The 12,297-nt window shown below is 36.2% G+C and overlaps 3 protein-coding genes across 3 annotated transcripts; 1 reads left to right on the top strand and 2 right to left on the bottom strand.

Annotated features, from left to right (window-relative positions):
- The first annotated feature begins 959 nt into the window (after positions 1-959).
- Positions 960-5,497, top strand: LOC121807127 (probable protein S-acyltransferase 17). Its single transcript, XM_042207324.1, has 10 exons — positions 960-1,217; positions 1,280-1,373; positions 2,513-2,607; positions 2,690-2,857; positions 2,936-3,008; positions 3,087-3,139; positions 3,854-3,945; positions 4,043-4,095; positions 4,651-4,776; positions 4,871-5,497. The coding sequence occupies exons 1-10, from the start codon at positions 1,069-1,071 to the stop codon at positions 5,144-5,146; spliced, it is 1,179 nt and encodes a 392-aa protein (XP_042063258.1). The 5' UTR covers positions 960-1,068; the 3' UTR covers positions 5,147-5,497.
- Positions 5,498-5,914: 417 nt separating this feature from the next.
- Positions 5,915-6,887, bottom strand: LOC121807312 (peroxisomal membrane protein 11-4-like). Its single transcript, XM_042207537.1, has one exon. It carries the CDS (start codon positions 6,678-6,680, stop codon positions 6,021-6,023), a length of 660 nt encoding a protein of 219 aa, XP_042063471.1. The 5' UTR covers positions 6,681-6,887; the 3' UTR covers positions 5,915-6,020.
- Positions 6,888-7,469: 582 nt separating this feature from the next.
- LOC121806356 (lycopene epsilon cyclase, chloroplastic-like) lies at positions 7,470-10,731 on the bottom strand. Its single transcript, XM_042206364.1, has 11 exons — positions 10,351-10,731; positions 10,024-10,198; positions 9,563-9,695; positions 9,345-9,455; positions 9,151-9,253; positions 8,849-8,992; positions 8,675-8,782; positions 8,484-8,580; positions 8,267-8,395; positions 7,856-7,988; positions 7,470-7,732 (listed from the first exon to the last, which is right to left on the bottom strand). The coding sequence occupies exons 1-11, from the start codon at positions 10,639-10,641 to the stop codon at positions 7,567-7,569; spliced, it is 1,590 nt and encodes a 529-aa protein (XP_042062298.1). The 5' UTR covers positions 10,642-10,731; the 3' UTR covers positions 7,470-7,566.
- Between the last annotated feature and the right edge of the window lie 1,566 nt (positions 10,732-12,297).

Here is a 12,297-nt window from a genome sequence, read left to right on the forward strand (position 1 = left end):
ATTAAAACTTTCCATTAATTATTTTAAACACAGTTATTTTTATTACTCACAAAAATGAAAAACACATAGAAAAAAATCACCACTCTTCACTATCAAATTAGCTAATTGCATTTTATTGTCGAGACTTTCTCATGTAATAATAGAGAATACAACTAAAAAGATATTGAATCTTTTTTGTAAAAATTAAATATTGACTGTTTGAAGCTCAAATTAGTCATTTTGTAAAGATGAAATATGAACTTATTTTATACTGTGTCCTATAAAGAATACAATAAAAAAATAGAGTATATTGAGGGACAAGATTTTTTTAAACCACGATTAATTGCTGGAAGAATTAATATTGACTATTATTTTTAGAGTGATTAATTGTATTAAATCTCTAATTATTCTTTTATTATGATGATAAGTTGGACAAATTATAAACTAACTAACAGTGTTTAAAATATTTAACGGAATGTATTAATTTAAAATACTAATGTAACTTTTTGTATAAAATATGTAAACTTAATACTTTTTTACTAAATTGAAATAAAGGTAAAACATTTTGCATGTGTAATTACCCAAAATAATACTCATTCTCTAAAACTAATACAGGATTGTCTTATATACAAAACAATCTAAAGTGTATAACCTAGAACTACATTTCATCCATTGGATGAGGAAAAAGGATGGTCAAGATCAAATTTCATACATAATCACAATGCATCGGTTATAACCACCCCACTAATCATGTTTTCAATCCAAATTTAGCCTTGGTTCTACATTTAAGATTAGTTCTACATTTAAGAATGGTTCTATCTTGATCACAACCCAACTAATACATATTCATATATGAAAATATTTATTATTGGGTCACCCCATTCATTGTATTATTTCAATTGTATTTTTTTTTTATTTTCTCACTATATTAACTATGTATTAAAATTAATGTCATTTTAAATTAGTCGTGGAACAAAAGATTAAATAATTATGGGAGCGATCTATTACCAAACTATAGGCCAATTCCTAATCGAATCCCCACTGAATTTCAATTTAAGTTTCAGTATTATCAATTGAGTAGGAATCTTGATGGCAGTTGAGTGGGTTCTGGTGTGTCATGGATTGGTGACGCTCTTGGTACTCGTATCCTTCCTCTGTGGGCAGTGGCCAATTTTTCAGGGCACCTTCATTCAGCGCATCCACTTCTTCCTCACTTTCGGCGCCTACGACTATTTCCGGTACTCTCTCTCTTACAAATCATTTGATATTCGTTAGTCTAATACCGGTTATGGCCATGCAGGCGATTTGTTCTCTTCTCGTGCGGCTCTAGGGGCGTCGATGCGCTTCACTCTCTTGAGTACTACTCTTGTGACCGCCCCAACCCTATCATACAGGTTCCCTTTTTATTCAATTTGTATTACGTTTCTTGTCAAAGTTGTGTTTTTTTCAGATATTAGTAATTGCTTTATGTGTTTTTCTCTTTTTTAACTATAAATCTTGCTTGTATGGATATCAATTTTGCCACAATGTGTGCCTAATTTAGTAGGCTTGCTACTGATTGTTAAATATTCTGAGAAGTCTCCATTTTTTGTGAAAGAATATCCCTTTATCAAGTCCTTTGCTCTTCCTTGCGTGGTTTCCTTTTAATTCACTGTTCTTAGTGTTGTTAAAGTTAATGTTATGCCAGAATCACTATACGTGTTGTGGAATTGGAAGCTATTCAGTGGATTGACTAGAGAGAGATAGCGACTGAGCTTATCAATTTCTAATGTTACATGTATCCATGATCTTAGCAGAAGTATCAAAGTATGCAAATTCAAATCATGGAACATGAGTAAATGCTTAAAGATGAACTGGTAGAGTCGTTGACGAAGGAAAAACCTTTTTGTCTCTTTTCATTTTAATTAGGAGAATTACCCCATTCAACAGACTGACACACAGCCGTACGAGTATTTCGAGAAGAAAGCTCCATAACTGACTTTAGGAGATGACATATCAAACAAAACAATTTTGTTTGTTTGTTGGTTGTTACTAACTCTGACAATGTGATGCTCTTTTGAATTAACAATCACAAACCATGTTTTTTATGTTTCTTCATCATGTATGATCTTTTTGAGCCAACATAAAACTTAGTTTGTTTTCCATTTTGTGCACATAGTCTGACCTCTTGTGACCTTGTCTCCATCAGGGAGATACAAGGAAGATCTTTTTCTTTATCTGCGACTAGATTTGGTAACATAATTAGGCTTATGGATTGTAATTTGGTCTATGTAGCAGTTCAGTAAATGCAATAAAAAAACCGCTCTTCCAAGTGTTGTGGTGGTCTCAACTAGTTCAAAGTAAGTTATGTAATGCTGAACATAGAAGTAGCAAGAGCAGAATCCCATTCCTAAATCACGTAATAATGCCATGAATAACAGCTTTCACTATGTATGGCTGTTTGGTTTAGGATTTCATATTTTATTTATGCATGTAATATATTTGGAGATCTGTGTAGAATTACAAACCTGAGTATCAATTATCCTTCATGCAGTTAATATATTTGTTAATTATTGGAACAACGTATTACATCATTGCAAAGTCATCCTTCATCTACATTCCAGGGTATTATATAAGTGGGATTCACAGGTATACTCTGCATTCTTATGGTTGATGTTTGTCCAATCAGGATATATATTTGTTACTTTACATGGAAATAATGTATTAGCAGGTACACAAGCTTCTTGGCAGTTGGAGTGGGTATTATCCTCTTTCTATTGACTAGCTTTTCTGATCCAGGGGTTGTGAACTCTTCCAATGTTTCTCAGTACCTCTCTGCTTATCCATATGATAACATCATCTTCACAGAGAAAGAATGTGATACCTGCAAAATTCCTAAGTAAGCTCATTGTTCTGGCTCCAGATATCCAGAATTATTCTAACAAATTAAGTACTGGATTAATTCTTGCATTATCAGACCTGCTAGGTCAAAGCACTGCAGTATATGTGATCGCTGTGTTGCTCGTTTTGACCATCACTGTGCATGGATGGTATGTATCATTGAATTTTTTAAAATTTTGTTTACATATAGTATCTCATTCAGTTAATATCATTTGTTTTCATTCAAGAACAATTGCATAGGAGAGAGGAACACCAGATACTTCATGGCGTTTATTCTTTGGTGAGTAGTACAGACAGAAAGAGTATTCGAGCTTGCTAAATGCTAGTATTTCTCTACAGTTCCCTTTGGCAAAATTCAACACATTTTCCTGAGAAGAAATGAGTGTATGAAAATGAGCATCTTAGTTTTCTTATGATTTGGCTGCAGAGAATTGTGCATGTGGGATATCTTTCCTATAGTCTTATTTACATTATTTCATAGATATGCGCTGATTTTAAAGGGGTTATATTCTGAGATGCGGAACATGCATCTATAGGAAGTGGAATTGATTGAGATTAAAATATCGAGACAGAATGCATAAAAACAAGGAGGTATACCAGAGCTGGATATTGGTGAATAAATTAGAGATGGTTAATTGCAAGTGGCAGAGCTTTAGATGCATCAGTTAATAAGCTTCATGGTTTGATATACTATTATACTATAGGAGTACAAGTATGGCTTGAAATGGCATTAAATGCGATGTGGGACAGGATTTGAACCTTTATGTTTTAGCCTCAAACCTGTTGTTGAAATTCAGAACCAGTAAATCCTTATTAAAGATCCCTGTTTGACCTCAGCTAAGTAATAAACTAGGAACTTCTTCACGACTCATAATTTTCAGATGAGGACGTTCCATGATGAAAATGTGGACCTAAAAGATCAAAATCTCAAAATCATGAGTCTCTCTAGCTGGATCTACGATTGCCCTTAAATTGTTTCTTAATGCTGATGCAGGCATTTTCTCATCTGCGTATATGGAATCGCTGCCCTTGCATTAATTCTCGCTGGTAGACTGAAAGATATGCAAGTTGTCCACATTCTAACAGGTTTGGTTGGTGCAAATCCATCCTTTTTTTTTATTTTTGATAATGGCTCTGAGTGTTTGTCTAATACTAAATATATTCCCTCCTATTGATATTGCAGTTTATTATGACATTGGAAATTCCTACAGAGAGTTGACTCCACTTGTTTTACAGGTAAGTTGATTCATTTAATCTTATTCTAGACAGTTTCGCCTAGCTTAAACAATCCACCAACCCCTCAATTCGTTTTAATTGCCTGTTGACAGTTTTCTTTCTGCAAATTTAGTTTTGGAGACTCACCAGTCCTTTATTTAGCACTTACTTTTCTTGTAATTCCTTAGCATTAGTTTAACTCTAAGAGTGGTGGAGAATCTGGTGATGGTCGCTCTTTCTTCACTAATTGATTTTTTATGAGACAAGAATATAGTCTACAAGGTAGTGAGGGATGAAAATGATGGCTGCCATTTATATAAAGCTTTTGGCTTGTAGAACTGTAGGGACTGACTACCTCTACATCAAGTAGAAGGAAGTTTTTGGTGATTTTTCTTTTTGTTTAACTTGTTGATCAAAAGATTAATGAGATTATTAGGCAACCCTTTTCTGAAAAATAGGTGAATGTCTGCTGCACAGGCCAGCCTCATGCATAGGCATCCTGTTGCGAGCATGATTGTTGTGAAAAGACGTTCATTCACTCATGCCTTCTGATAATGAGCGTCTGTCTTATGGCAGTGGTTGTTGAACTCCCATAACACACAAATCCTTGTTATGGTGTTTCTGGCTGTGATTACTATGCTATTAGCTGGTTTTTTCACATACCATGCCAAACTGTGTCTCACTAACACTACTACAAATGAGGTATGTTTGCCTCCCTACAAATTGATTCCACAGTGTCGGTTTTTCTCTGGATAATATACCTCATAAGTTCGCTCTATCCCGTGCTAAACATCAGAGCTTTAAATGGCAAGAGTACCTGAGCTGGCAGAGGAAGGTGAATGAGGCAAAAGTGAGTGCAGCAGCTCTAAAAGCTAGTTTAGGCGAACTAAGTCAAGAAAAGAAGCCCCCGGAGAGCAAATGGAAAACATTATTTAGAAGATCTCATCTTGAGGAGGTAGAAGTGGTTAAGAACAACATATATGACAAGGGATATCTTCATAATATCTATGCGATTGTCGCTCCCTACTCGACAAGGCGATCATTCTTACTAAATAAATCAAAAACAGGTTAACTCTCTCCACGCTAGTATGTATCTTGATCTTTGCTAGTCACGTCCACAAGAAAATGCTCCGAACTCAATTGTTACTTATATCTTGGTCATTTTTGCTGTCATTGCATTCTTGTTTTCATTTTCCTGTGCTGGAAGATTACTAGAGTATCACAGAGTAAGTAGGAAACACATTGATAGTACTATATTTTTGGAGGATTAAGAAATACTCCATATTCTAAGATATTTTGCACTTTTAAGTTAGAGAACTTAATCATCAAAGGGTGTAAATTTGTATTTTATGCACTTCAAAATGTAACAAGCAGTTATAATGGTTGTATTTCATGGGCTGTTGCAGCTACCAAATTTTCATTATTGTTGATATCCGATTAATTTATTTTATGCTTCATCCTTGTAAGGACTTGCAATTTAGTTATGAATTGCAAAAATAAGTGCTAGTAGCAACATAAATAAATCATGGTCCACTAATAAAAAGTGTGGCATTGGCAATTTATTTCTCGTCGTGTTATAGGTTGAACCCTTCACATTATTTTCCTTTTCTTGATTGAAATTTTTAAAAAAATAAAAAAAATAAGCAACACATCTAGTAATTGTTCCCGACCTTTTCATCCAAAATAATACAGTATTATCCCATAATTAGGATTGTATTTATTTTAAAATTCAATTTACCATTTTAAATTTAACTAGATCTATTTACTTGATAATAGTAACATATTTTTTGTTTTCTCCACCACTCGTGAAAAATAAAATAAAATAACAAGCTATTCAAAATTAGACCAAGCACAATGCATATATTAATTCCACATATACACATATCTCGGTTTCTCCTTTTTCATAATTCCAAACATTAAAACTAAATACAAGTTAAAAAAATAAATTAAGAGGGCCAATTCCTATACCATCCCGCCCATGCAGAAACCAGCCCACTAATCCCAAGCGTTACAACATGATTACAAAAGGGATTAGGCTCAATATCCGCCACCGCGATGAACAAATCCGCCACATTCGCCGCCACCCCCATCAGCCTCATCACCCTCTCCGCCCTAATCTTCCCCACCGCCTTCCCATCCCCATCCCCAATCCTCCTCTCCTCCCTAATCCCATCCCCAATCATAATCAAATCCGCTATTATGAAAAACACGTACCCGAACGACTCCCCAAAGGCCGAGACGAAGCTCATTCGCCTCGCCAACCTGGCGTCGAGGACCCCGATCCTCGACAGCCAGAGGAAATGGTCAAAGAAGAAGTAGACCATCTCCCCCGCATTGGCCAGTACGGCCAGGAGGCGGTAACCCGGGGTGTGGCCGGGGCTCCTCCGCAGCGTGTTGAAGCCCGTGAGGAAGCGGCCGCTGCGGAAGGCCTTGCGGCTGAGGCCCGCGGCCACCTCCCACTGCTTGGCCCGGCCAGCGTAGTCGGGGTGGGATTTCTCGATTTTGTAGTGGACTAGTTTTGAGACGTATTGAAAGGTTTTCACGAGCTTGTCGATGCCGTCTCTCTTCGCTAGAAATATTACGAGTTTGTCGACTTTGTCGTTCATTTTTTTTGTGAGAGTTTGGAATTGGGAGTTGTGGTTTTGGAAGATGGAGTTGGAGCTAGTTGAGTGGGGATTTGACTACGTTGGTGGATGGCCACCAAATTTTTTCTCTGTTTTTTTTTTCTCTGTGGAATTTTCCTTTTTTTTTAGGATAAAACTAAGTAATGTGTATGCGTATATGATAAATATTGGTTGGACATTATTATTTTGTCTTTTCTTATAATGCGGTGGTCGATATGGAAGGACACTTGTCATGCTAGTGTTTGATTTTGTTTTATTTTATTTTTATCTAAAAATCGTGTGTTTTGTGGATTTCAATACAATTTAAACGTCCATATTATCATGTTTTTTCTACTAATCAAATATCGTAGTAGTATATTTTTGCAATTATTGTTGACGCATCTTTTTTCATGTTGATGAAATCTTGTGTTGATTTTTCCGAGCAAATTTATTTCCAGAACTCATATTAGTTGATGAGGAGTTAAATTACTAGAATTTGTTTACTTGTTTTTCTGTTGAATATTTATATGAGATATTATATAATAAGATCAAAATCTATAATCTAGATTGAGAAATAATTATAATCCTTATGCAACTTTGATTGTAATTCGGATCTTCAATTGCATTCTAACTTGACATATTGTATTTGTAGAAAAGTGACATCTGATAATATTGAAGGTTTAAGATGAGTATGTATACAAGGAACCTTTGATAATCTTGAATCCTATAGATTGACAAATGTGATGTATGCAATAGATGATGTGAAAACATAACTGAAAGTGGAAGAGTTGATTTTACTAACAGTATATATTATTATTAGAAGTTAGTAGTACAAAAGTTTATGTACATTAGAATTTAGAAGACAGACAAATGCAATCTGGAGTAAAAGCTATAGTGTAAGATAAGTTTTTATCATAATTCCACCAGTAGGATCAGATATGAGATGATTGATTAAGCTCTTTCTCATCTCATTGGGTGCTATCACAAACATGTATAGTGCAAACAAGAGGAGGTCTCCTGACGACAAAGTCGAGCCGAGGAACCCCTGTGACATCCTGCATGCCAGATTAACAACCTCAACTCAACAAATATAATCAACTTTAGGCTATGTATCATCTGTTTTGATCTATTTCAGTGCATGTTTGATGAATCAATGAGTGGTGGTTCAGAATGCTAACCATTTCGGCAAACGAAAAAATGAGTGGAAGAAGGTCCTTATGCCCTCAATATCCAGCTGCAGTATCAGGGCTAATCCAAACAGAAAAAACGCTCGTTGTCTTTTCCTCTCCTGCGGCCAAAGGGCATTCCACGCTGTAAAAACAGTAGCATTAGATATTTCACGAGAGTGTTCGTTTTCACAGCCATTGAAAAAGCGATTGATGAGTTGAGATAAGATATAGTACAAGATTGAACAGAAAACTATCTAAGAGAAAGATAAAAGTGCAATTGAGCAGTCTGCAATCATACACGAAAAATCTGTACGAGTACAACTTGCAACAATATGAGGTCTGAAAGTGTATCAAGAAATCATATGATAATAAGCCAGCAATCGATGGTATATGCATGTTTGTATTCATGTAACTCTCTACCTTGCATTGAGATATTCTCCGAAATTCTTGAACTGGCGATCATGTTTTTAACATGGTCTTGTCTCAAAATATTTGCAATAACAGAAGCATATTGTGGAGCCTCTGACAGGGATCTAACAACTGAGTAGCCTGTTTTACAAATGTTTATGTTATGATCTGACTCTTTCGTTCAAGCAACGGTCGCTAAGGTGTTCAATTGTTCAATAGTATTACTTACCTGTGGCTGGATGTACCATGCTAGCAGCTGCACCGAAGGCGAGGTTCCTCTGTTCAGTGTTCGGCAGGGAACCTCCAACTGGAATATAAGACCACTCCTGCATAGAATTCATGCGTTTGTCAAAATCTCGAGGAGAATGGAATCAAACTGATAGGGTTCTTGTTGAAATAAGGATAAATCCAGCGAAGTACCTCCTCGTAAGTTTGTACAATACGGATTCCCATAGTCTCCAGTCTTGACATTAGTTTATTTTTCAATAGGTCAAATGGCATTGCATCTTTGGAAGCTAAGCATGTCTCCTGCTTAGCACTTGTGTTAGTTTAATAAACCTGCAATACAGGATAATATAAAAAATTTGATCAAACCTCAAAGAAAACTCTTGTAGGAGACATAGGCATGGCATAAAGAAATGTTGGATATTGTGCTTCTAAGTAATCAACTTTATGTTTCCAGTAGTCTCTATAATCCATAAAAACCATCAAGCTGGGATCATATGGATTGTTTTCCACCTGAAAAAATCAATATGACAATATGGTGATCGTCATGTTGAATTCACAAAAAGTACAATCCAAATCTTCGAGCTGAGAAGATCGAACAACAAACATTCAACTGTATCAAGTGTTAGATAACAGAAGTTTGGTATTTTAGACTTTGTGAACATTCCTACCTCAACCTCGATGCCATAGGCTGTCTGGACGGAAACCCTTGGACCCCCAACCTCATACTCCAGGAGTTTCCCTGAGGCCGCACCGGATGCTACAGTAGCAAGCCTGTAGATGTGAGTCAGAGTCACAGGCAAAGGAGAGAACCAAGTTCTTCACAAAGTATACTAAATTAAGAGAGGATCAATAATGAGCACACCTGCAGGGAATCACTATGTTTCCTTCACATTCTACAAGTCTATGGCTGCCTGAAGCTTCAATAATCCTTTCCACTTTTGTGTTAAGATATGATACACCTGACTCGACACACCTAAGAAAATTCATACGAGTTACAAACCTATAACCGTGACCAGTATGTAATGTCATCAAAGATGTAATTACAGATGTAACCGTATGGTTCTCCCTGATAAAGTTTACCTTTTCAGTAACTCCTCATGGAGCAAATGGCGGCTAACACGTCCATATGCACAACCAATATAAATACGGTTGTCGTCTAGATACACAATAGTATCCCTCCAGACATGCTCAATGCAACATTCAAGTCCTAGATCTGAAATAGTAGCAAAGGAGCAGCGTCTACTTTAACTCGATAATACAGGTAAATAAATGGTGGTAAAAGAAACATAGAAAATGAGCAAACTGTCTGGATATTCTGTTAGGAAAACCAACATGGTACAATGGTGGCCATAGACTATGAAGGTATCTGGATATATTGAACCATTTAACTGCTTCTAAATTATATTGAAACCATATACTCCTATTATATATGATGTAACAGTTGAATGATTTCTCTCATCATCATAAGAGGCTAACACTGTTTGCATGGTTAGTATAATGTGAAATATTATGAGCAGATAAATGGAATGGCATGAAAATACCTTTGAACTCATCTTCCCAAACACCATAGTTATTTGTAAAAGGTAGATCAGGACCTATAAGCCCAACGTTGAGACCTAACTTAGCCGACTCAGCAGCAAGAGCTAGCCCTGCTGGTCCGCAACCGATTACCACCAAATCCAGTACATTATTATCTCCACTCAGTATATTTGGTAACTGCAGACATATATATATATGGTGGTAAGAATAAAGTGGAGTTTCTCTAAAACTGATAGAAGCATAAGGAAATATACATGTGATTAATTAAAAGTAAAAGATACAAATGTCGTGTTTGAATTCACAGCTTAATGGAGTAGAGTAAATGGAACCTTATCAGCAAGCTTAGACTGGTGATCCATGGTCTTGTTCTGCTGCATTTGCACCAACAACAACTCCGAGCCTCCCGCCTTTAAGTAGTCCTCCTCGTCCGCAAAATCCTCTCGCACCGGGACCGCCACACAGCCATCGCTGCCGCCGCAACGCACAAGGAATGAGGTTGAACCATGGGCATGAGGGTTCCCAAACAAGCCTACTTGTTGGTTCTTCTTCCTCCAACACCTCCTGTTTGGGTGAATTGAGATCGCCATTGCTGCCAAGTTTCTGCCTGCTAAACTCTCCATTTTTGGTTTTGTGAAGAGAGCTTGTTGGAGAATGGAAATGCTTATGCAGGGAAGGAACTGCAGAGAGGGCGATGGGTGTTGAGGATTTTTGCTATGAGCTTAAACGGATAGGGGGAGGGAAGTTATGATGAGGTGTTCAACTGTCATTCCCTCACGAGCCACGTGGATACATGTAATTGGCTGTAATCTTCTTTGAGCTCGCTCTTAGGCCATCCACAATAGGAATAGCCCAGCAATAGCCCAGCCATAGCCTAGCCACCGCCACATCATCAGCACTAAAAATCCTCCTGCCACATCATAAATAGCCCAGCCATAGCCTAGCCACATCATAAATAGCTCAGCCACGTCAATAGCCACATCACTAATAACAATTATATAAAATGACATAATTAACAATCACACAATATACGGAATTTAATTTACGAGACATATACGGGAAACATTAATAATACTATCCACATCACTATTAACAAATATATACAAAATGAAATAATTAACAATCACACAATATGCGAAATTTAATTTACGAGACATATACGGGAAAAGTTTAATAATACTATTAAAATTTAAAAAAGTACAATAATTTAAAACAAGTGGTGCGAATGAAAATGACGAGCAAAGCGCGTATATATAGTGTTTCGGAAAAAAAAAAAAAATTTCGCGCTAGGCGGTGCGCTGGGCGATCCGGGCGCTGCAATAGCGCCGAACGGACCGCCCAGCGCCACATAACCGCCCAGCGCTGCGCGGTTTCTCTCTCCACTCAGCCGCTGGGCGGCTGCAATAGACCGCCAAGCAAACCGCCCAGCGCCGGCGCTCGGCTGGGCGGTCGCTGGTCGCCTATTGTGGATGGTCTTAGTTTTAGTAATCGATTTAATGCTTCTATTAGTTTGTCGGCATAGAAGCCAATAATTGCAACATCTAGATGAAGTCTTGTCAATTAAAAAAATGTTCATATTGAGAATTACACTATTCTGTTTGTAAAGAAAATTGGCTGGCAAATTACAAAAATGTCAAAATTGGCGGCAACTTAGAAATTGCAAAAATGAAATGCAGGTATTAGTAGTATATCTTTCATATGTTATCTATCGTACTTTTTAAAATAGTAAGATGAGACTAATTTTTATGGATGGAGAAAGTAATTAAAATTAGTATTTCCTTTGTCCTAATTAAATTTAGTCATATTTCTTTTTGAAACATTTTAATAAAGTTGAGTTATTTTATTTTTGATAAAAAATAAAATAAAATAAAATATTCAATCATTTTTATTTTTATTTTACTTTTATTTAATATATTTAATATAATTTCTTAATACGTGTGACTAGGGGTGGGTAGGTACAGTATACCTTACCGAAACCATCATACCGTATACCTTATCGTAAATTCGGTATGCGAAAAAATCATACCTTTATCTTACCAAAATTTTCGGTATACCGAACTTCGGTATACCTTATTTTCGGTATGGAGAATTTTCATACCGATATCGTACTTCATTTTTGGTATGTCGTACCAAAGTTCGGTATACCATACTTTTGCGGTATACCTTACTTTCAATATCAATGAAAATTGAATATTTGAGTTTTTAGAATACTATTTATATTTTATAGTAATTTAAATAATATATGGGTATTAAATACTAGTATATTTTATTCATATTAT

The sequence above is a fragment of the Salvia splendens genome, chromosome 6, assembly GCF_004379255.2.
Source record: "Salvia splendens isolate huo1 chromosome 6, SspV2, whole genome shotgun sequence".
Taxonomy (NCBI): domain Eukaryota; kingdom Viridiplantae; phylum Streptophyta; class Magnoliopsida; order Lamiales; family Lamiaceae; genus Salvia; species Salvia splendens.

Excerpts from the sequence above, each read along its gene's own strand:
- LOC121807127 (XM_042207324.1), top strand. The coding sequence starts at position 1,069 with ATGGCAGTTGAGTGGGTTCTGGTGTGTCATGGATTGGTGACGCTCTTG. Across the intron at positions 4,096-4,650 it reads TGACTCCACTTGTTTTACAG|TGGTTGTTGAACTCCCATAA; the intron begins GTAAGTTGATTC and ends GTCTTATGGCAG. Across the intron at positions 4,777-4,870 it reads CTAACACTACTACAAATGAG|AGCTTTAAATGGCAAGAGTA; the intron begins GTATGTTTGCCT and ends GCTAAACATCAG.
- LOC121807312 (XM_042207537.1), bottom strand. The coding sequence starts at position 6,680 with ATGAACGACAAAGTCGACAAACTCGTAATATTTCTAGCGAAGAGAGAC.
- LOC121806356 (XM_042206364.1), bottom strand. The coding sequence starts at position 10,641 with ATGGAGAGTTTAGCAGGCAGAAACTTGGCAGCAATGGCGATCTCAATT. Across the intron at positions 9,456-9,562 it reads CATGAGGAGTTACTGAAAAG|GTGTGTCGAGTCAGGTGTAT; the intron begins GTAAACTTTATC and ends GAATTTTCTTAG. Across the intron at positions 7,989-8,266 it reads GGAGAATATCTCAATGCAAG|CGTGGAATGCCCTTTGGCCG; the intron begins GTAGAGAGTTAC and ends CTGTTTTTACAG.